Source organism: Bufo gargarizans, chromosome 2 (assembly GCF_014858855.1).
Source record: "Bufo gargarizans isolate SCDJY-AF-19 chromosome 2, ASM1485885v1, whole genome shotgun sequence".
NCBI lineage: Eukaryota > Metazoa > Chordata > Amphibia > Anura > Bufonidae > Bufo > Bufo gargarizans.
The window spans coordinates 591,623,319-591,647,795 of record NC_058081.1 but is presented as its reverse complement, the minus strand read 5'-3'; the positions used below and the strand labels follow the sequence as shown (position 1 = coordinate 591,647,795).

Genomic DNA, 24,477 nt, shown 5'->3' with positions numbered 1-24,477 from the left:
CAAATGTCGATACAGCTTGTTATATCCATTACCTCATGCCAAAAAAATAAGGTAATCAATAAGTTACATGTATCTCAAAAATGATGCCACTAAAAACTGATTCAACCCACAAAAACAGGCCTTCATATGGCTAGGCAGAAAAATAAAAAAAAGTTATTGCTGCAAAAATGCCAAGAACTGATATTCATCCTTTAATTGAAAATAATCAAGATTTTTTTTGCAAAATTGTCCAGCCCTAGTGGGCAGGTTACTGCTGCAGTCAGGACAAAGCCCGGCAGGGAGGAGATTATATATTTTTTTTTTATTAACACTGTCCTTGCTGGATTTGGGAAAAAAAAATAAAAATACCACAGACAACCCCTTAAATACTTAAACCCCAATTTTATATTTTGTTAGTAGAAGAGAAAACACAGGTAATGCATACACTGAGCAGTGGGAATGCCTCTTGGAGGTTTATTTATTGAGTCCGTCATTTTTACAGATACAGGTCAGCACAAGATTAAGAAACTAGAACTGGTGAAGGTCTCAGACATTGTATCCAATCAGGCCTCCTTTCCCGATGCATTCTCCGATATAAAACCAGAACAGGACCTCAGTGGCTACCAGACCGTTCCTCAAGCCATCCTGTAAAGAAACAGAAACATCACGGCAATCAATTTACCCAGACTGCAGCAAAGGTGACTAGCCAGTTACAGTGTAAATATCACCAGGAAACTGCACATGAACATTTACATATAAGGACGTGTTCACACCAGGTATATTTGGGGGTTTTGTTTTCATTTAGTGCGCAAACTCCAAACAGGTCTATAGAGCTCCATTAGTGTCTTTATGGCTAGTGATGGCCAGTTCGCATTGTTCGCCCGCAAACATATGCGGGCTGCCGTCTTTTTTCACAAGTCTGGCGAGGCACAGGTAATCCCTTACCTGTGCCTGTGTGCGAGCCGGTCTGAAAACAAATGTGGTCAGCGGGAGCAGGCAGTTCCGAGAACAGCCACCAGGGGCCTTCATCGGGCTGTTCTCGGAACTGCCTGCTCCCGGTGACCACATTTGTTTTCAGACCGGCTCGCGGCACAGGTAATGGCTTACCTGTGCCTCGCCGAACTTGTAAAAAAATATGGTAGCCCGCATATGTTCGCAGGTGAACAATGTGAACTGGCAATCACTGCTTATGGCCTCTCTCAGGACTCTGAAGACAAGCCCATTACTCCAAGGAGGAGAACATAGGGGGCAATAATGTGACAAAAAGAAGGGGGGGGGGGGGGAATAAAAAAACACTATACATGATTCAGTTACACCATTAGGTCAGACACAGACGAGAGTTCAATGCAAGAAACATGGTGCGTGTGGCAGTGAGAGGTCCAGCTCTGCTCCTCAGACAGGATTGCACAGCATGGTGGCTCAGTGGTTAGCACTGGTGCCTCGGAGCACTGGGGTCCTAGGTTTGAATCCGACCATGGAAAACATCTGCATGGAGTTTGTATGTTCTCCCTTTGTTTCCTCTGTGTACTCCGCTGTCCTTTCACACTCCAAAGACATACTGATGGGGAACTTAAAATAAATATATTTATGAGGCTGTGTGTCCCTGCGAGACCTGGAATCTACTTAATTACACAGACATAATGCCACCAGTGTAATTCAGTAGATTCCATTTTAACGCTGTGAGATCCTGTCAGAGGAGCGGAGGTCAGAACGGGAAATCACAATGTCACATTGAACTCGCTCTTCAGTGTCTGGCCTTAGGCTACTTTTACACTTGCGTGACTATCTCAATACTGGAATTAAACAGATCCGTTTTGATTTTGCACATCAGGATGCATCCGTTCCGTTCGGATGCGGTTGTGTAAAATCAAAACGTAAAAAAAATTAAAAAAATGGATCCGTCACTAAATACATTCAAGGTCAATGGGCGAAAAAATAAGGATCTGTCACCATTGACTTACGTTGTTTTTAGTGACGGATCCGTTTCTATGACCAGACACAAAACCACAGCTTGCAGCGGTTTTGTGTTCGGTCACAAAACAGAATGTTGGCGGAACGGAAGACATCCTGAACGGATCTCTTCCCATTCAGAATGCATGAAGACTAAACGGAAACTTTTTTTTTTTTTTTCAGATATTGAGATCCTCTGCCGGATTTCAATACTGGAAAACTACAACACAAGTGTGAAACACTGCTTAAGGAAAAAACGTGTAGAGGTTCCAGCATCCAGACACCGAAGTCTTTATTTAGTAAATCACATAAAATCCAAATCAGGACTTGGATTTTTATAACCGTTTTGGATTTTATGTGATTTGCTAAATAAAGCCTTTGGTGTCTGGATGCTGGAACCTCTATGCATTTAAACTGTTTTTATGAATGGTACAGCATCACTTCCATTCAACTCTTTGGAGCTGCTAGAGATAGCTGAGCTCTTATATGTAGATTAATATACACCAACTGTCCTTAATGGACTAAGAACTCTGGACATGATGTAGGTCCTCATAATACTCATAAAGAGTAAAAGAAATGCCTTATGCACAATATGTCAATTTATTTTCACTTAAAGGGAACCTGTCACCAGGATATTGTGTCTAATGCTGAGGACATGGGTTGCTAGATGGAAGCTAGCACTTCCGCAATATCCAGTCCCCATAGCTCTGTGTGCTTTTATTGTGTAAAAAAAAAACGATTTGATACATATGCAAATGAACCGGAGAGGAGTCCTGTATGTGAGATGAGTCAGGGACAGGACTCATGTCAGGTTCATTTGCATATTTATCAAATCTGGGTTTTTACACAATAAAAGCACACAGAGCTATGGGGACTGGGTATTGCGGATGTGCTAGCGGCCATCTACCAACCCATGTCCTCAGCTCTATACACAAAATCCAGGTGACAGGTTCCCTTTAACCACTTCAGCCCCGCTAGGTGAAACCCCCTTCATGACCAGGCCACTTTTTACACTTCGGCACTACACTCCTTTCACCGTTTATCGCTCGGTCATGCAACTTACCACCCAAATGAATTTTACCTCCTTTTCTTCTCACTAATGGAGCTTTCATTTGGTGGTATTTTATTGCTGCTGACATTTTTACTTTTTTTGTTATTAATCAAAATATAACGATTTTTTTTGCAAAAAAATGACATTTTTCACTTTCAGCTGTGAAATTTTGCAAAAAAAAACGACATCCATATATAAATTTTTCGCTAAATTTATAGTTCTACATGTCTTTGATAAAAAAAAAATGTTTGGGCAAAAAAAAAAATGGTTTGGGTAAAAGTTATAGCATTTACAAACTATGGTACAAAAATGTGAATTTCCGCTTTTTGAAACGGCTCTGATTTTCTGAGCACCTGTCATGTTTCCTGAGGTTCTACAATGCCCAGACAGTAGAAAACCCCCACAAATGACCCCATTTCGGAAAGTAGACACCCTAAGGTATTCGCTGATGGGCATAGTGAGTTCATAGAACTTTTTATTTTTTGTCACAAGTTAGCGGAAAATGATGATGATTTTTTTTTTTTTTTTTTTTTTCTTACAAAGTCTCATTTTCCACTAACTTGCGACAAAAAATAAAAAATTCTAGGAACTCGCCATGCCCCTCACAGAATACCTTGGGGTGTCTTCTTTCCAAAATGGGGTCACTTGTGGGGTAGTTATACTGCCCTGGCAATTTAGGGGCCCAAATGTGTGAGAAGAACTTTGCAATCAAAATGTGTAAAAAATGACCGGTGAAATCCGAAAGGTGCACTTTGGAATATGCGCCCCTTTGCCCACCTTGGCAGCAAAAAAGTGTCACACATGTGGTATCGCCGTACTCAGGAGAAGTTGGGCAATGTGTTTTGGGGTGTCATTTTACATATACCCATGCTGGGTGAGAGAAATATCTTGGCAAAAGACAACTTTTCCCATTTTTTTATACAAAGTTGGCATTTGACCAAGATATTTTTCTCACCCAGCATGGGTATATGTAAAATGACACCCCAAAACACATTCCCCAACTTCTCCTGAGTACGGCGATACCAGATGTGTGACACTTTTTTGATGCCAAGGTGGGCAAAGGGGCGCATATTCCAAAGTGCACCTTTCGTATTTCACCGGTCATTTTTTACAGATTTTGATTGCAAAGTACTTCTCACACATATGGGCCCCTAAATTGCCAGGGCAGTATAACTACGCCACAAGTGACCCCATTTTGGAAAGAAGACACCCCAAGGTATTCCGTGAGGGGCACGGCGAGTTCCTAGAATTTTTTATTTTTTGTCACAAGTTAGCGGAAAATGATGATTTTTTTTTTTTCTCTTTTTTCATTACAAAGTCTCATATTCCACTAACTTGCGGCAAAAAATAAAAAATTCTAGGAACTCGCCATGCCCCTCACGGAATACCTTGGGGTGTCTTCTTTCCAAAATGGGGTCACTTGTGGCGTAGTTATACTGCCCTGGCAATTTAGGGGCCCATATGTGTGAGAAGTACTTTGCAATCAAAATCTGTAAAAAATGACCGGTGAAATACGAAAGGTGCACTTTGGAATATGCGCCCCTTTGCCCACCTTGGCATCAAAAAAGTGTCACACATCTGGTATCGCCGTACTCAGGAGAAGTTGGGGAATGTGTTTTGGGGTGTCATTTTACATATACCCATGCTGGGTGAGAGAAATATCTTGGCAAACGACAACTTTTCCCATTTTTTTATACAAAGTTGGCATTTGACCAAGATATTTTCTCACCCAGCATGGGTATATGTAAAATGACACCCCAAAACACATTCCCCAACTTCTCCTGAGTACGGCGATACCAGATGTGTCACACTTTTTTGCTGCCAAGGTGGGCAAAGGGGCACATATTCCAAAGTGCACCTTTCGGATTTTGCAGGGCATTTTTTACACATTTTGATTGCAAGGTACTTCTCACACATTTGGGCCCCTAAATTGCCAGGGCAGTATAACTACGCCACAAGTGACCCCATTTTGGAAAGAAGACACCCCAAGGTATTCCGTGAGGGGCATGGCGAGTTCCTAGAATTTTTTATTTTTTGCCGCAAGTTAGTGGAATATGAGACTTTGTAATGAAAAAAGAGAAAAAAAAAAAATCATCATTTTCCGCTAACTTGTGACAAAAAATAAAAAATTCTAGGAACTCGCCGTGCCCCTCACGGAATACCTTGGGGTGTCTTCTTTCCAAAATGGGGTCACTTGTGGCGTAGTTATACTGCCCTGGCAATTTAGGGGCCCAAATGTGTGAGAAGTACCTTGCAATCAAAATGTGTAAAAAATGCCCTGCAAAATCCGAAAGGTGCACTTTGGAATATGTGCCCCTTTGCCCACCTTGGCAGCAAAAAAGTGTGACACATCTGGTATCGCCGTACTCAGGAGAAGTTGGGGAATGTGTTTTGGGGTGTCATTTTACATATACCCATGCTGGGTGAGAAAAATATCTTGGTCAAATGCCAACTTTGTATAAAAAAAATGGGAAAAGTTGTCGTTTGCCAAGATATTTCTCTCACCCAGCATGGGTATATGTAAAATGACACCCCAAAACACATTCCCCAACTTCTCCTGAGTACGGCGATACCAGATGTGTCACACTTTTTTGCAGCCTAGATGCGCAAAGGGGCCCAAATTCCTTTTAGGAGGGCATTTTTAGACATTTGGATCCCAGACTTCTTCTCACGCTTTAGGGCCCCTAAAAAGCCAGGGCAGTATAAATACCCCACATGTGACCCCACTTTGGAAAGAAGACACCCCAAGGTATCCAATGAGGGGCCTGGCAAGTTCCTAGAATTTTTTTTTTTTCGCATAAGTTAGCGGAAATTGATTTTTTTTTGTTTTTTCTCACAAAGTCTCACTTTCCGCTAACTTAGGACAAAAATTTCAATCTTTCATGGACTCAATATGCCCCTCAGCAAATACCTTGGGGTGTCTTCTTTCCAAAATGGGGTCAGTTGTGGGGTGTTTGTACTGCCCTGGCATTTGAGGGTCTCTGCAGTCATTACATGTATGGCCAGCATTAGGAGTTTCTGCTATTCTCCTTATATTGAGCATACAGGTAATGAGATTTTTTTTTTCCGTTCAGCTTCTGGGCTGAAAGAAAAAAAATGAACGGCACAGATTTCTTCATTCGCATCGATCAATGTGGATGAAAAAATCTCTGCCCAAAAAAAAAAATGGAGGGGAAAGGCGTCTGCCAGGACATAGGAGCTCCGCCCTACATCCATACCCACTTAGCTCGTATGCCCTGGCAAACCAGATTTCTCCATTCGCATCAATCGATGTGGATGAATAAATCATTGCCGGGATTTTTTTTTTTATATATATATATATATATATATATATATATATATATATATATATATATATATATATATATATATATATATATATATATATATATACAAAATGCTTGCCAAAGCATAGGAACGCCGCCTCCTCCTCAGCTCGTACGCTTCGGCAAACGTATCTGTCACTGCAGAGGAGAAAATCCCGTCTTGCAGCGCCGCATACACCGACTTGCGTGTAATCTGACAGCAGCGCAATGCTTCTGTCAGAATGCACATCGGTGCTGCAGCTAGTTCATCGGTTGGTCCACCTGGAAGGTAAAAAGACAAAAAAAAAAAAAAAGAAAAAACCAGGCCACAACGCAATAATTTTATTAACTTTGGAACAGAACATGTAACTTTAACTTTTGGAACTAAACATTAACCTGTTTGCTTACCTGTTTTTTTTTTGTTTTTTTTTTTACCTTTATAGAACAAACCTCTCCTCCCCCATGGGTCAATGTGCAAAGCGCAAATCGCCCAAAGATGTGGCGAAGTGCGTTATGCACTTTGTCCCATGTGAAAGGAGACGTTTGCAGCAGCTGTGTGAGTGAATGGGCCCTAATAGCCCTGTGTGCCTATCCTGGTGAGATGTGATCCCTATGCTAGGTGTACCTGTGTGTGGTACTTTCGGAAACAATCCCCTAAGCATAGGGCAGGGTGGTCAGGACAGTCAGGACAGAAATACCGGGTGTCACGCCTTATTCCACTCCTGCTACAGACACGACATCTTTTTCGGGGTGACGGTTGGGTTGAGGTACCAGCAACGACATTGGGGAAATGTCGCTCGTGTAGACGGCTAACTACACTGGTGGATGGGGCCACGGAACCTTCTGGATACAGGAGGTTCTCAATGATCTCTTCCTGAAATTTGAGGAAGGATCCAGTTCTCCCAGCCTTACTGTAGAGAACAAAACTATTATACAGCGCCAATTGAATCAAATATACAGACACCTTCTTATACCAGCGTCTGGTTCTGCGGGAAACTAAATACGGAGACAACATCTGGTCATTGAAGTCGACCCCTCCCATGTGGAGGTTATAGTCGTGGACTGAGAGGGGCTTTTCAATGACACGGGTTGCTCGCTCAATTTGTATTGTCGTGTCTGCGTGAATGGAGGAGAGCATGTAAACGTCACGCTTGTCTCTCCATTTCACCGCGAGCAGTTCTTCGTTACACAGTGCGGCCCTCTGCCCCCTTGCAAGACGGGTGCTAACGAGCCGTTGGGGGAAGCCCGCGCGACTAGTTCGCGCGGTACCACAGGCGCCAATCTAGTTCTAGAAACAAATGCCTAAAGAGGGCCACACTTGTGTAAAAATTGTCCACATAAAGATGGTACCCCTTGCCGAATAAGGGTGACACCAAGTCCCAAACTATCTTCCCACTGCTCCCCAGGTAGTCAGGGCAACCGACCGGCTCCAGGGTCTGATCTTTTCCCTCATAGACACGAAATTTGTGGGTATAGCCTGTGGCCCTTTCACAGAGCTTATACAATTTGACCCCATACCGGGCGCGCTTGCTTGGGATGTATTGCTTGAAGCCAAGGCGCCCGGTAAAATGTATTAGGGACTCGTCTACGCAGATGTTTTGCTCAGGGGTATACAAATCTGCAAATTTCTGGTTGAAATGGTCTATGAGGGGCCGAATTTTGTGGAGCCGGTCAAAAGCAGGGTGGCCTCTGGGACGGGAGGCGGTGTTGTCACTAAAGTGCAAGAAACGCAGGATGGTCTCAAATCGTGTCCTGGACATTGCACCAGAGAACATGGGCATGTGATGAATTGGGTTCGTGGACCAATATGACCGCAATTCATGTTTTTTTGTCAGGCCCATGTTGAGGAGGAGGCCCAGAAAAGTTTTAAATTCGGAAACTTGGACTGGTTTCCACCGGAAAGGCTGGGCATAAAAGCTTCCCGGGTTAGCGGTTATAAATTGTGTGGCATACCGGTTTGTCTCTGCCACGACTATGTCTAAGAGCTCCGCAGTCAAGAACAGCTCAAAAAATCCCAGGGCCGAACCGATCTGAGCCGTCTCAACCCGAACTCCAGACTGGGCGGTGAAAGGGGGAACTACAGGTGCGGCTGAAGTTGGGGGCTGCCAATCAGGGTTTGCCAGCACCTCTGGGATTCTAGGGGCTCTACGGGCACGTCTTTGCGGTGGCTGCGACGGGGTCACTACTGCTCGTGCCACCGTACCAGCTTCAACTGCCCTTCTGGTGCTCGCTACTTCACCAGGTTGTACGGCAGTGCTGGTACTAGGTCCAGGATGGGCTGGTCTGCTGGTGTATGCCTCACCACGTAATCCGGCAGCACCAGCCCCACTCTGATGCTCTTGAAGCGGATCCTGCGCAACCTGCGGTCTAGCAACACGGGGCCGGGTACGCCTGGTTCTATCAGGGACCTCAGCCTCCTCGTCCGAACTTTGGGTCAGAGAGCCGCTGCTTTCTACAGGTTCGTATTCTGACCCGCTGGATTCATCAGATGAGGGTTCCCACTCCTCATCCGACTGGGTCAGAAGCCTGTAGGCCTCTTCAGAGGAATACCCCCTGTTTGACATGTGGGCAACTAAATTTAGGGGTATTCCCTGAGACTACCCAGGTAAAAAAAGCAAGCCTGTCTTACAAAGGGGAGGCTAGCGAAGTACCGGAGGCCGCTGCGGTTGATAAAAAATATCAAAAGTGATTTTTTTATCGCCGCAGTGCGTGTAAAGTGGATGTGCAGCGATCAAAAAAAAATTTTTTTTTGTCACTGCGGTGGGGCGGGTGTGGGCGAACGCACGTGTGGGCGACCGATCAGGCCTGATCGGGCAAACACTGCGTTTTGGGTGGAGGGCGAACCTAAAGTGACACTAATACAGTTATAGATCTGACCGTGATCAGTTTTGATCACTTCCAGATACTATAAAAGTACAAATGCTGATTAGCGATACGCTAATCAGCGAATAACGGACTGCGGTGCGGTGGGCTGGGCGCTAACTGATCCCTAACTACCTAACCAAGGGACCTAAACTATACCTAAAACCTAACGGTCAATAACAGTGAAAAAAAAAAGTGACAGTTTGCACTGATCACTTTTTTTCCTTTCACTAGTGATTGACAGGGGCTAGAAGGGGTGATCAAAGGGTTAATAGGGGTTCAGGGGGGTGATCTGGGGCTAAGTATGTACTGTTGGTGTACTCACTGTGAAGCCTGCTCCTCTGCTGGATCCAACCGACGAAAAGAACCAGCAGAGGAGCAGGCAGCCATATAACAGATCATATTTACAAATATGATCTGCTATACGGCTCTGTGATTGGCTTTTTTGAAAATCAGCAACCTGCCAGCCAATGATCGCTGGCTGGCAGGTCCTGACGAAATACTCCTCTATGAAATGCCGGCCCGCGATGCGCATGTGCGGGCCGGCTGCGGCGAAATCTCGCGTCTCGCGAGATGACGCGCCGATGCGTCCAGGAGGAGAAAAGCAACCACCTTCCGGACGCATCGGCGCGTTAGGCGGTCCGGAGGTGGTTAAGGGGTCATACAACCCCTAATGCATAATGAATTAAAGGGCTGGAATGTGTTTACAAAAAATAAAATTACGTTCATCTCTTCCCAGCATCTCCATTTTGACACCGAATCCCCACCAGCCCCATACATGTACAGCGGAATGAAAAGTTTTAAATATGGCGTGCGTTCGCAGACATTTAACCCTTTTAAAGCTGTGGGCAAATGTGCTAAGTCATCTAAATGTGAATAAAAAAATAAATAAAAATAAAAATAAAAAAATCGGAAGCACTAGCTTCTGGGTCGATGCGGCAATGGGGAGAGCAGTTCCTTTGCATGATGTATGTCTCTCTTCTGAGAGACCATGGGCATCATATGGAGTATTAAGTGGTGCCATTAGAAAGTTAAACTTGTCCCGCAAATATCAAGCATAGACATATGGCTATGTCAACGGAAAAGTTTGGATTACACTTACCAGTAATCGGTTTTCTTTGAGCCTATGACCGTACCCCTGGAGAGAACGCCACCACCTCCTCGGGACAGGAAACAAGAACCAGAACCGCCTTTTAAAGGAGGGATCATCCCCTCTATCTCCAGTTCTTTTCTCAAGAACTAAGATATATAACATCTTAACAACCTAACAATATATCTTTGTAGATTCTGGAAGCATCCATTGTGTAGCTATCGACATTTTGCAGAGCCAGGAAAACCACACCCTTCTCGGCCAAAAGGGAGCTATAACTATTACTATGGCCTCCTCTTCTCTGATTTTCTTGAGGACCCTTGGTAGCAATTTTAGTGGGGGAAAGGCATACAGAAGGCCCTGCCCCCAAGACTGGGCCAGTGCATCCAGAGCTCTCAGATGCTCCTCCACAGAAAGGGGGCGACTGAGGAAGTCCTCTTTCACATTGTCTGAACCCCTTAGACCAGGCATCCTCAAACTGCGGCCCTCCAGCTGTTGCAAAACTACAACTCCCAGCATGCCTTAACAGTCTACAGGTATCAGCCTACAGCAGGGCATTGTGGGAGTTGTAGTTTTACAACAGCTGGAGGGCTGCAGTTTGAGGATGCCTGCCTTAGATGTACTGCAGAAAGAGATAATAGAGAAGCGTCTGCTAGGCTAAAAATCTGATGAGTGAGAGACATTAGGTCCTCAGCCCTTGTATCTCCCTGCCGGTTGATATAGGCTACTGCTGTCGTGTTGTCCGAATAGAAACTAACGTTCCTGCCTCTGATGGTCGGGAGACTCTGTACTAAAGCTATCCTGATTGCATCCAATTTACTGAAATGGTGCGAATGGGACAAAGATTTGTTGTCCCAATTCCCCTGCAATAGCAGTGACCCCACATGGTCTCCCAAACCGGATGGGCTTACATCCGTGGTTAAGGGGAGTACCGCTTTCCTGGTCCAAGGAACTCCTCTTTCTAGGTTTTTTAGATCCATCCACCACCCCAAGGAATCTAGGGTCTGGGAAGATAGAGATATCTCTGTGTCCAGAGAGAGGAGACTTCCATCCCAATCCCACGGGATCTGAAGCTGAAGAAGCCTTGAATGGTACTGGGCCCATTCCACTCCTGGAATAGCGGCAGTCATGAGACCCTGTACCGACATGGCCCCTCTTATGGTGACTGACGGAGACGAGTGAAGAAGCTGAACTCTTGATTCGATTAGTAAAGCTTTTTGCAGGGGTATCTAGCACTTCTGGGAACTGGAGTCCAAAATCATTCCTAGGAACCTGCATCTCTGGCTTGGGTATAAACTGGATTTTTCTAGGATTATCTCCCAACCCAGCTTCTCTAGAACTTGCCTCAAACAGGCAATCTGACCCTGAAGAATATGCGAACACAGCCGCAGAGGTTCGAAGGAGCACAGGAAGGTCAAGACCCTCTCTCAGGCACTGGTAAGGAGGAAGGAAGGGGTAAGGATAGGGAAGGGAGCCCAGCCTTCTGCAGCGGCTCCTAGAGGAGACATACGCCGCACAGGGTAACCCTCCACACACTATTACAATAGCCGGGGGCCCCCGCAGCTCTCTTCAATTGATCTTCTTCCAGCGGATGCTATTCCCTCCTGCCCCTTAGGACAGGAAACAGAACTGGAGATAAGGGGGTGATCGCTCCTTTAAAAGGCGGTTCTGGTTCCCATTTCCTGTCCTGAGGAGGTGCAGGCGGTCTCTCCAGGGGTGCTGTCAATAGGCAAAAGATAAAATAAAAAGTTATGGCTCTAGGTAGGCAGGGAGGAAAAGTGAAAAAGCAAAAACGAAAAGGGGCTGTGTGGTGTGATGTTATTGATGACCTATCCTCAGCATAGGTATTCAATATCACATCAGCAAAGGTCCAACTGCTGTTTGAGGGGGTTGCGGCACTTGTGCGAACGCTGTGTCCTCTTTACGATGTAACTGCTGGCCTTCTAGCTTGTAACGGCAGCGCAGTGTAACTTACAACTGCTCGTCCCATTCAATTCAACAGGACGAGGAGTTGTAGTTACACTGTTATCCCCTAGTCACAGGATACGTGATATGCAGAAAGTCTCCATGTGATCACATAGTATGTGTTTTTCTTATGCAGAAAGCAATGACCATAGCTCTTCAGTAACATCAATGCACTGGGGGGGTTCCTACCCCAAAACATCCTATATAATTTACAAATGGATCATTAATGAGGTTAGAAATACCATAAATGGAAAAGGAAATAAATGCAGATTATGGTCCCACATTTCTTACCCTAACAGTAATTTCAGACAACCGGCCCTTCTGGAAGGACTGCGCCAATCCCTTAATGCTCTCAATGGCTTTTGGAATTTCAGCAGGGCTTGGAGGTGTCAGCTCTACCCGGGCATAGTACCAGAAGGTGGCAAGTCGTGGCTTAGAGTAGCTGAGAGCGGCTGGAAAAGAATAGCAACAGGTGAAATAACACAGACACACATCAGTCCGGCAGTGGGACTTAAAAGGGTTCTCCGAGGCCAGGCTTTCCAAGGGTTAGTAAAAATAAAAAAATAAAAAGTCTCACCTGTCAGAGCGCTCAGGTATCAACACTGAGTTCTCTTTTCCTCCATTGGGCCAAAAGTTCAAAATACTATCTACACACGTGTCACTGCTGCTGGCCAATTGATGGCCTCAGTGGTGACATATACAAGCACATCATGTGACCGCTGTCACCTCTGTGGCTGGTCATTGGCCAGCAGTGGCGATTTGTGTGTAGACGGCTTTTAAGGGTACATGCACACGTTCAGGATTCATGTGTGGAGCATCCGCACTAAAATCTGCAGGTGTTCGCAGGCAAATCTGTGCAGTCAATCCGCTTCATTTGATGCGGATTTGCGTGTGGATTTTCTGCATGCAGATTTTACTAAGTGAATGAAGAAAATCCGGTCAGGAAAAATAAAATAAAATGACATGCTGCGGATTTTAAAATCCGCACCGCAGGAAAAAATCTGCATCGTGTGCACTGAGAATTTCAAATTCACATAGAATACAATGTACATGACCTACAGTGCGGATTTTCCTTGCTTATTTGCATAAATTACTGAATTAAAATACTACGCCAAAGTCGGCCTCGTGCCTCATTAACGAAGCCGAGTTAAGCTATCCGTCCATCGTCCGGGCAGGGCGTGATGTCGGTTGAAGCTGGATTCTTAGAAGTAAAGTGTCGCATGACCGGGTTCCTGAATCCATGCGACTACGGACCAGTAAGTATATCACAAACTTTCTCCTGTTACGGAAAATTAACGTGGGTCTGTGGGACCTGTTAGGTCACGGATAACCCCCTTAGGCTACGTCCACACGTGACGGAAATACTGCAGAGCTGCCGTTGCAGATTTTCATGCACCAAATCTGCAGTGTGGTACAGGACCAGCAAAGTGGATTAGGTTTCAAGAACACGCTGCGTCATGAATTCACCCGTGGATATCTGTGGCATGCAGTGCAATGGAGAGGGTGAAATTCACTGCTATTTTCATGGCAAAAAAAAAAAAAGAGAAAACATTATAGCTGTATTTTCAGGCACGTGTGGACACTCCCTTAAAGGAATTGTCTGCTTTTGTAATATTGGTGACCTATCCTCAATATAGGTCATCAATATCAGAGGGGGTCTGATTCCCAGCACCCCCACTGATCAGCTGTCTGAAGAGAACGCAGCGCTGCCTTCTATTCACTGCTTATTATTGCTGTTGACATCGCAGTGGCGAGCAGTGTAACTACAGCAACACTGTCCCATTCACTTCCTATCCAACTGAATAGGACAGAGCCGTCCCATTGAAGTGAATGGGGACAGCGGAGCTGTAATCACACCTGTTCGCTGCTGCGATGTTGATGGGGGAAACAGGTCAGAGCACTGCATTCTCTTCAAACAGCCGATTTTGAGTCTGACCCCCAACGATCTGACATTGATGACCTATAAGTCATTTCAAAAGGGGACACCTCCTTCATTCTAAGGGTGAAATCTGCAATGAAAACCCGCAGCATACATTGACATTCTGCAGTGTTAGATCCAGTTTTCCTGGAACCGTACAACGGTGAGGATTTAAAAAAAAAAAAAAAAAAAAAATCACGCCGAAAATCTGCAGCATTTCTGTAACATGTGAACATAGCCTTAAACCACATGCACAAAAATGACTGGGGTCTGGTCTCTTCGGACTGAAACACCCCAGTCATTAAGGGGTTAAACCCCCAGCCCCCCACAGGCTCTGCAGTAAAGGAAGGACGGAATGTATCTTTCTCATGTCGGCCCCCAGACTAAAGGACTGCCCGCACTTTCTCATAAAGCCCCCACATAGCCTGACCCCCTCTCACCGCCCACGAGCTGAGGCGTCTTCACAGCGAGGGTCTTGACGAGTTTCTGTGCTGCCTGAGCCATGCTGCCCGCCGGGTGTCTGTCTGAGGCCTGTGTGGGAACGGAAAGTGACCTCCAGTGCCGGGTAGAAGAGAATCGGGGGGAGAGCGTCTCCCAATGTCACCCGCCCAGTGCAGACGTGTCTAGCCAATAGAGGATAGAGCGTCTACCAATGTCATCCGCCCAGTGCAGACAAGACTAGCTAATAGAAGACAGAGCGTCTCTCAATGTCACCCAGCGAGTGCAGACAAGACTAGCTAATACAGAGGATAGAGCGTCTCCCTGTATCACCCGCCCAGTGCAGACAAGACTAGCTAATAGAAGATAGAGCGTCTCCCTGTATCACCCGCCCAGTGCAGACAAGACTAGCTAATAAAAGATAGAGCGTCACCTCGTTCAGTGAAGGGTCGAGTGTAGAATGGCTTATCGCTCTGGGCGTGTCACTTGGGATCATATGACCTCTTGCCATTGGATGACGCTTGGCGTTAGATAGAGGATAGTGGGCGGGGACAGCGCGCTTCACCACAGACAGCAGTACGAAGACTGACAGATGAGAGCAGCAGTAATAGAACTAGACTGGGGACTACATAAGTAGAGAGAATATAGTAGGCGGCTCCGTGCCAGTAATACGGTGGTGCTCAAGCCACAACGTAATGCACAGGCCACAAGTAGAGAGAATATAGTAGGCGGCTCCGTGTCAGTAATACGGTGGTGCTCAAGCCAAAACGTAATGCACAGGCCACAAGTAGAGAGAATATAGTAGGCGGCTCCGTGTCAGTAATACGGTGGTGCTCAAGCCAAAACGTAATGCACAGGCCACAAGTAGAGAGAATATAGTAGGCGGCTCCGTGTCAGTAATGCGGTGGTGCTCAAGCCACAATGTAATGCACAGGCCACAAGTAGAGAGAATATAGTAGGCGGCTCCGTGTCAGTAATGCGGTGGTGCTCAAGCCACAACGTAATGCACAGGCCACAAGTAGAGAGAATATAGTAGTCGGCTCCGTGTCAGTAATGCGGTGGTGCTCAAGCCACAACGTAATGCACAGGCCACAAGTAGAGAGAATATAGTAGGCGGCTCCGTGTCAGTAATACGGTGGTGCTGTAGCCAAAACTTAATGCACAGGCCACAAGTAGAGAGAATATAGTAGGCGGCTCCGTGTCAGTAATATGGTGGTGCTCAAGCCACAATGTAATGCACAGGCCACAAGTAGAGAGAATATAGTAGGCGGCTCCGTGCCAGTAATACGGTGGTGCTCAAGCCACAACGTAATGCACAGGCCACAAGTAGAGAGAATATAGTAGGCGGCTCCGTGTCAGTAATATGGTGGTGCTCAAGCCACAACGTAATTCACAGGCCACAAGTAGAGAGACTATAGTAGGCGGCTCCGTGCCAGTAATACGGTGGTGCTCAAGCCACAACGTAATGCACAGGCCACAAGTAGAGAGACTATAGTAGGCGGCTCCGTGCCAGTAATACGGTGGTGCTCAAGCCACAACGTAATGCACAGGCCACAAGTAGAGAGAATATAGTAGGCGGCTCTCCCCAATATAGAAAAGAGATTCCTTTATCGTCTCCAACAGTAAAAGGCAGGGGCGGAACAGCGTTCACACAGCCAAACAAGCAGCGACGGCCGTTTCGCGCTCTCGCTCTTCCTCAGGCCACTGACATCATCACGCTATTGCGTGCTTCATTTATGCGTCGCTCAGCGGGATTGTCATGGTAACACATGAGGCTATCCCGTCCCGACATATTTTTAAAGATATACAACCAAATGGACCCCACATACATGGACAAACACTTCATAACAACTATAGAAACCCACCTATCATTTTTATCATTCAGGCCTAATGGGCCCATTGCTCTTGTGCGGATAACCCACCTTGCTTCCTTCTGCAGCAGTAAGTGGTGTCTATCACCCCCTTGTGGGGGATTGGGACAAATTCGATATGTGCAAAACTTATAAGACACAAGCCCTAGAATTAAAAGAACGCCTCCTGGATAGAGAATACCCCAATGAGGCCTGTGATATAGCTATGAGGAACGAGACTTGTTAGCAGGAAAAAAAAAGGAGAGGGACCAGGAGGGATGATCAAAAGAGGTTTGCGTTCTCTTTTAAGTATAGCCCTATGGCTGATACCATATGGAGGGCGATATACAATAGTTGGGACATCCTAAAAAACTATAGCAGTCTAATGGAGTACACGAAGAATAAACCATTAGTGATGTTCAGAATGAGCCATACCATAAGGCCTCTTTCACACAAACTTGTGCGCTCCGTGGCCGTATTGCGGATCTGCAAAACACAGGCGCCATTCCGTGGGCATTCCGCATCATGGATGCGAACCCATTCACTTGAATGGGTCCGCAAATCCGGAGATGCGGAACGGAAGCACGGAATGGAACCCTACGGAAGCACAGATCTGCGGACCCGGAAGTGCAGATCCGTGCGGCCCCATAAAAATGAATCAGTCCGCAATTCCGTTCTGCAAAATGCAGAACAGAATTGCGGACGTGTGAATGGACCCTTAAGTGTGTTTCTATAGCTTAGGAACCAGCAGCCTTCAGCGCTCCAGCTGTTGTGAAACTACAACTCCCAGCATGCTGTTTCCACTTGTGTGGGAGTTTAGAGAGCAGCCAAGCAAGTGTGCATGATGGGAGATGTAGTTTCCTAACACCTGGACCCCTGCTATAGTTATTATGAAGTATTTGTCCATGTATGTGGGGTCCATTTGGTTGTATGTTTTAAAAAATATGTCGGGACGGGATAGCATCATGTGCAACCATGACAATCCCGCTAAGCGACGCATAAATGAGACACGCAATAGCGTGATGATGTCAGTGGCCTGAGGAAGAGCGAGAGCACGAAATAGCTGTCGCTGCTTGTTTGGCTGTGTGAACGCTGTTCCGCCCCTGCCTTTTACTGTTGGTGATAAAGGAATCTCTTTTCTATATTGGGGAGAGCCGCCTACTATATTCTCTCTACTTGTGGCCTGTGCATTACGTTGTGGCTAGAGCACCACCGTATTACTGGCACGGAGCCGCCTACTATATTCTCTCTACTTGTGGCCTGTGCATTACGTTTTGGCTTGAGCACCACCGTATTACTGGCACGGAGCTCCGAGGACGCCTGTATATTGGTGCTGGTAGGATGGAGGCTGTGCCGCCTGGCTATACTTCTTTTATGATTGGTCTACGAAGGATTTTTTTTAAACTAGAAAAACATTTTAAAACTTGGATCCGAGCTCGGCTTCGGTTCCGATTGGTACCTCAGAACCGAAGCCAAGTTCGGATTCTAAGCTGACTTGGCTCATCTCTAGCAGGGACTCTTCCACAGAGAATGTAACGTTGTATGTGGATTCTGATGTGCACCCTTCTTACCTTGGAGGACCTTTGTGAACCTCCCATCCGCTTTACTGCTCCTGAAAATGCTGCAGACTTTTTAGAATGCGTTTCCGCTACATGTGGCTGTACCCCTATAGGTGTACTTCGTTTATAATCGGTACCTGAACGTGGAGTCAGCCTGAGAGAACAGTATTTCTCTCTAGTAGTTTTAAACCAGGAGAGGAACCTACAGAAAAATACGTGGACTGGAAGGACTCAAAAATACTAATGCAAAATGGGGTTACACGTGGGCCGAGATTTACTAATGTGTCTACTCCAAAAATCTGTCTTAGGGCTCATGCACATGAACGTATTTTTTTTTCCGTGTCCATTCTGTTTTTTTTTTCTGCAGACCATATGCGGAACTATTCATTTCAATGGGTCCGCAAAAAAGTTACTCCGTGTGTATTCCGTTTCAGCCAAAAAATAGAACATGTACTATTATTATCCGCATTACGGACAAGGATAGGACTGTTCTATTAGGGGCCAGCTGTTCCGTTCTGCAAAATACAGAATGCACACTGACGTCATCCCTATTTTTTGAGGACCGCAAAATACATACGGTCATGTGCATCAGGCCTTAGGCTACTTTTAACATTAGCGTTAGCAGGGTCCAGCAGGCTGTTCCTGCAGCGTGCTGTAGTTTTTGTCTGGCCGCCTCTTGGCATGTTTGCCATGCTGCAGCCGGACCCCCGTCCCGTCCCCTTTATAGTGAATGAAGCCGGAACGGACTTCCGGCAGCACACATGGGCTAGCGTTAGTACGGATCCGACAGGCTGTTCCCCTGTCAGACCCTTCTAACGCTAATGTGAAACTAGCCTAAGGCCTTATGCACACAACAGTATGTCTTTTGCGGTCAGCAAAAAATATGGATGACGTCAGTGTGCATTCCGTATTTTGCAGAACGGAACAGCTGGCCCCTAATAGAGCAGTCCTATCCTTGTCCATAATGCGGACAATAATAGGAGATGTTTTTTTTTTTTGGCGGAACGGAAATACGGACATACAGGAACGGAATGCACACGGAGTAAATTCAGTAATCTTTTTGCGGACCCATTGAAATTAATAGTTCCGCATACGGTCCGCCAAAAAAAAACCCGCCCCACAAATATTTGCCCAAGCAGTCCATCTGAATAGAATTGTTGACTGGATCAGATGTCCCCCTCATAAGCTCTGGGTCCGTATAGAAGAAGAGATAACAGGACTCCCACTTAGACACTGTGTATTCTCTGATCAAAATAGCTTTCCACATACCAATACATACAACTTACTTACAAATGAGACAGAATCTGTGCAAAGTTCGCTCAATATGCTCCCCTTCCCCTTCCCAATTATTACAAGTTAGAGGCTTACTATATAGCTCTGACAGTGCACATAATAACACTATACCGAACAGGATTAAAAATAACAATACCACTATCGACCTCCTAATTTTAGATGGCACAATCCCTTCTCTCACTTTGAGGCCTAAAGTTCCTATAGGGTACATTTTTAATGTGATACACATTTATGTCCCACCACCCCATCCACACATCGCCATCAGTGGCGATATTGCCCTCTCACTCCCTCTCTTTTATTCATTGGATAACAGAACTGAGCCTTACCATAAAAAACTGGCTATAATGAGATATTGAAAAGCCAACCCCCCCCCCCCCTCCGTGTTCCTTCCCTTTCCCCTCTCTCCTACTTTGGAAAAAAAAAATGCTGTCCGTAAGCTATTGGTTAAGTTGTAACCTTACAGCATTGCTCACTGATGACTTGAGTTTAGTCATTATCCATTTATCTGCACTTGTTCATTAAGCATGATTGGCTGAATCCTTATAACCTTTGCTCCATGATGTCTTGATACCACTAGTTTTAATGCTTATGCTTGTATCTTATCACTGTAATTTCATTTGGTAACCTGTTTACTGCTCCGTAAAGTATTAGAATGTATTGGCTCCAAAGTTATTACTTTTCTTACCATTTCCCGAACCCGGGTTCGGTTCCAAGGTACCACTTGGAACCGAACCCGAGTTCGGGAAATGTTTTTTTACAGTACAAATTTATGAAGTTATTGCGCGAAGTCTCGCGAGACTTCATAAAGTAATAACTTCGGCTCATCGGAGCCAATACATTCTAATACTGTACGGAGCTCCATACAGTATTGGAACAAAGTTTTATGCGAATCGACTTTCGATGTTTCATCCGAAGTCCATTCGCTCATCCCTAATCAGAATAATCACCTACAATAACTGTAAGTGAAAGAACATTCCCCCCACATCCCCCATACATATGCACTCAGCTTGGCCAAGCATTTATGTGTTTTGGATGAAACAGGCAAATACACATTGAGCATGTAAAATTCAGCATGCCCGTCTTTCCCCCAACAGATGAGCTGAGCCACACCCCCACTCAAATCAGTTTGTGGGCAAACAACAACCAACTTATCTTTTCTGAGCAGGAACAGCCAATCCTTCCTTCCTTTCTTTCTTTCACAGAGCCAGACAGAAGCTATAACCCACACGGAACACTGGGAATGGGTGTAATTTAAACCAACGACCCCACCCAGTGCACCTGAAGGGAGGCGGATCTAGCTCGACTCCAAGACAAAAGACTAGACACGTGCTGCTAATCTGGCAGACCTCCACACGTAGCCCGAGCAGGGCATGACATTACCCCCCCCCCCCCCCCTCTACGGTGACCTCCGGACACCCCGGACCAACCTTATCCGGGTGGGATCTGTGAAAAGCCCTCACCAGTCGGCTGGCACTGACATCCAGCGCCGGAACCCACATCCTTTCCTCAGGGCCGTATCCCCTCCAGTGTACCAGGTACTGAAGGGAACACCGAAGAACTCTAGAGTCAAGAACCCTGGAGATCTCGAACTCTAAATTTCCATCAACCAGAACAGGAGGATGAGGCAATGGCGATGGTTCCACCGGTTTCACATATTTTTTCAGTAAAGACCTGTGGAACACATCATGGATCCTCCAAGTCTGCGGAAGATCCAGCCGAAACGCTACTGGATTGACGACCGCAGATATTTTGTACAGTCCAATAAATCTTGGACCCAGTTTCCAAGATGGCACTCTCAGTTTAATATTTTTAGTGGACAACCACACCAGATCACCCACACACAGGTCCAGACCAGTCACACGTCTCTTGTCAGCCATTCTCTTATACCTCTCACCCATCTTCTCCAAATTCACTTGGATCCTCCGCCAGATAGAAGACAAGGCAGAAGAAAATCTCTCCTCCTCTGGCATCCCAGAGGAACTAGTACCAGAAAAGGTACCAAACTGAGGATGAAAACCGTATGCGCCAGGTGATGAGAGTCAGAGGATAGGTATAATCATTTCTCTGCTTAAAGGGGAAGCGCAATCCCGGGCCTTTTCTCTGCCGCCCGGTTCTCGGGCCCTCCGGTCGGTAGAGGAATTTTTTAAGGCTCTGGGATTAATCTACGATGACCCAGATCGAGATTACGTAATTTATTTCAGGGTGAACATACTGCAGAGGCTTACTGTGTTGAGTTTAGGAGATGGGCTACTGAATCAGAGTGGAATGATCCCGCGTTACGTAGTCAGTTTTGTCAGGGGTTATCTGAGAGATTGAAGGATGCCCTTGCTTTTCATGAATACCCAGACTCTTAGGAGAATGCCATGTCTTTAGCAGTACAGTTAGATAGACGTATCACAGAAAGGTGTAGGGCTCCCTCCGCACAAGGGATCCCTTCTGTGAGTGGTTTTGTCTCTACTGCCTCCCCGGGTGATGTTACAGGTAACTCTGGGGGAGCGGAGGAACCCATGCAGCTGGGTCAGATTTCTTGCCATTCTGATAGTAGAGACTTTAGGAAATTGCACAAACTGTGTTACTACTGTGGAAAGAGTGGTCATTTTATTTTTGCTTGTCCTTTTGTTAAACCGCAGGTGGAAGAGAAAAATAAAAATAAAAAATTTGCCTGACACTTGGTAGCGTGAATGGTGTGGTGGAGCAGGCAGGTATGCAAGCTCTCTGCAGTTCCCGTTTTCTCCTTCCAGCTGTGGTGGCGCTAGAGTTAAGAATTTTTTGTTGTTGAAGTATTCCTTGATTGTGGTGCTGGGGTAAACCTAATTGACTTTCTTTTTCTTCAAGGTCTTGGACTAAGTACTTGCACTTTGGAGAATGAGATTCAAGTTTTTGCAATTGATTCTTCCTCTCTTTCTCAAAGGAGTCTTACTCACATTGTTCATGGTATTCACTTAGGGGTGGGTGATTCACATGTTGAGATTATTTCTTGTTTTGTCATGAAGGATTTGCCAGCTCCTATAGTTTTGGGGTTGCCATGGTTGACTAAACATAACCCAATTATAGATTGGCAAGCGAGACAAATCATTGGTTGGAGTGAGTTTTGTTTGGATAATTGTCTTGGCACATCTATCTCTGGTGTGTCCACTACGGCTTTACCTCAGTATCTCTCAGAGTTTGCGGATGTGTTTTCGGAGGGTGGGGCTCAGGAATTGCCCCCTCATCGAGACTATGATTGTCCAGTTAATCTCATCCCAGGGGCTAAATTGCCAAAATCTCGGCTTTACAACCTTTCTCAACCTGAAAGAGAGGTCATGCGAAAGTATATCGCCGAGAGTTTGGCAAAAGGTCATATTAGGCCATCTAAGTCTCCGGTGGCAGTAGGCTTGTTCTTTGTAAAAAAAAAAAAAAGGATGGATCGCTGAGACCGTGTTTGGATTTCCGGGAATTGAACCGTATTACGGTCCAGGGTTCCATATCCCCTGCCTTTGATTTCTGACCTTTTTGATCAGATTGTTGGAGCCAAGGTGTTATCCTAGTTGGATTTGAGAGGGGCCTACAACCTGATCAGAATCAAGGAGGGGGATGAGTGGAAAACGGCCTTCAATACGCACGAGGGTAATTTTGAGAATCTGGTGATGCCTTTTGGGTTGACGAACGCGCCAGCAGTATTTCAGCGATTCGTCAATGACATTTTTCATCATTTGGTGGGGAGGTTCGTGGTGGTTTATTTGGATGACATTTTAATTTACTCTCCTGATCTGAAGACCCATCAGGATCATGTGAGACAGGTTTTGACGATCCTTCGGGAGAATAAATTATACGCTAAATTGGAGAAATGTTTGTTTTCGGTGCAGGAGCTTCCGTTCTTGGGATATTTGCTTTCTGACTCTGGTTTTCGTATGGACCCCGAAAAGGTCCGGGCGGTTCTGGAATGGGACCGACCAGAGAATCAGAAAGCTTTAATGCGGTTCTTGGGGTTTACAAATTATTATAGTTAATTAATTTCAAACTATTCCACCATTGTAAGACCTCTCACTGATATGACTAAGAAGGGCGCTGACGTCTCTGTCTGGTCGGATGGGGCATTGCAGGCCTTTTAGGCTATTAAGGAGTTTAATTTTTTGCGTCTGCTCCCATTCTGGTGCAGCCCGATGTGTCTCAGCCATTCATTGTGGAGGTTGATGCATCTGAAGTGGGGGTTGGAGCGGTGCTGTCGCAGGGTTCATCTCCTGGCAAATGGGTCCTGTGTGCTTTTTTCTCCAAGAAGCTCTCGGTTGCCGAGAGGAATTATGATGTTGGAGATAGAGAGTTGCTGGCTATCAAGTTGGCCTTTAACCACTTCAACCCCGCTAGCTGAACCCCCCTTCATGACCAGGCCACTTTTTACACTTCTGCACTACACTACTTTTACTGTTTATCGCTCGGTCATGCAACTTACCACCCAAATGAATTTTACCTCCTTTTCTTCTCACTAATAGAGCTTTCATTTGGTGGTATTTTATTGCTGCTGACATTTTTACTTTTTTTGTTATTAATCAAAATGTAACGATTTTTTTGCAAAAAAATGAAATTTTTCACTTTCAGCTGTAAAATTTTGCAAAAAAAAAAAGACATATTTATTGTTCTACATGTCTTTGATAAAAAAATAAATGTTTGGGCCTAAAAAAAAAATGGTTTGGGTAAAAGTTATAGCGTTTACACACTATGGTACAAAAATGTGAATTTCCGCTTTTTGAAACAGCTCTGACTTTCTGAGCACCTGTCATGATTCCTGAGGTTCTACAATGCCCAGACAGTACAAACACCCCACAAATGACCCCATTTCGGAAAGTAGACACCCTAAGGTATTCGCTGATGGGCATAGTGAGTTCATAGAACTTTTTATTTTTTGTCACAAGTTAGCGGAAAATGATGATTTTTTATTTATTTTTTTCCTTACAAAGTCTCATATTCCACTAACTTGCGACAAAAAATTAAAAATTCTAGGAACTCGCCATGCCCCTCACGGAATACCTTGGGGTGTCTTCTTTCCAAAATGGGGTCACTTGTGGCGTAGTTATACTGCCCTGGCAATTTAGGGGCCCATATGTGTGAGAAGTAGTTTGCAATCAAAATCTGTAAAAAATGACCGGTGAAATCCGAAAGGTGCACTTTGGAATGTGGGTCCCTTTGCCCACCTAGGCTGCAAAAAAGTGTCACACATCTGGTATCGCCGTACTCAGGAGA

General features: G+C 45.5%; 1 protein-coding gene across 1 annotated transcript; it reads right to left on the bottom strand.

The window, feature by feature from the left end:
- Positions 1-430: 430 nt before the first annotated feature.
- Positions 431-14,755, bottom strand: ATP5MG (ATP synthase membrane subunit g). Its single transcript, XM_044281863.1, has 3 exons — positions 14,561-14,755; positions 12,494-12,654; positions 431-624 (listed from the first exon to the last, which is right to left on the bottom strand). The coding sequence occupies exons 1-3, from the start codon at positions 14,622-14,624 to the stop codon at positions 526-528; spliced, it is 324 nt and encodes a 107-aa protein (XP_044137798.1). The 5' UTR covers positions 14,625-14,755; the 3' UTR covers positions 431-525.
- Positions 14,756-24,477: the final 9,722 nt, after the last annotated feature.

Excerpts from the sequence above, each read along its gene's own strand:
- ATP5MG (XM_044281863.1), bottom strand. The coding sequence starts at position 14,624 with ATGGCTCAGGCAGCACAGAAACTCGTCAAGACCCTCGCTGTGAAGACG. Across the intron at positions 12,655-14,560 it reads GACGCCTCAGCTCGTGGGCG|CCGCTCTCAGCTACTCTAAG; the intron begins GTGAGAGGGGGT and ends ATTCTTTTCCAG. Across the intron at positions 625-12,493 it reads TGTCTGAAATTACTGTTAGG|GATGGCTTGAGGAACGGTCT; the intron begins GTAAGAAATGTG and ends GTTTCTTTACAG.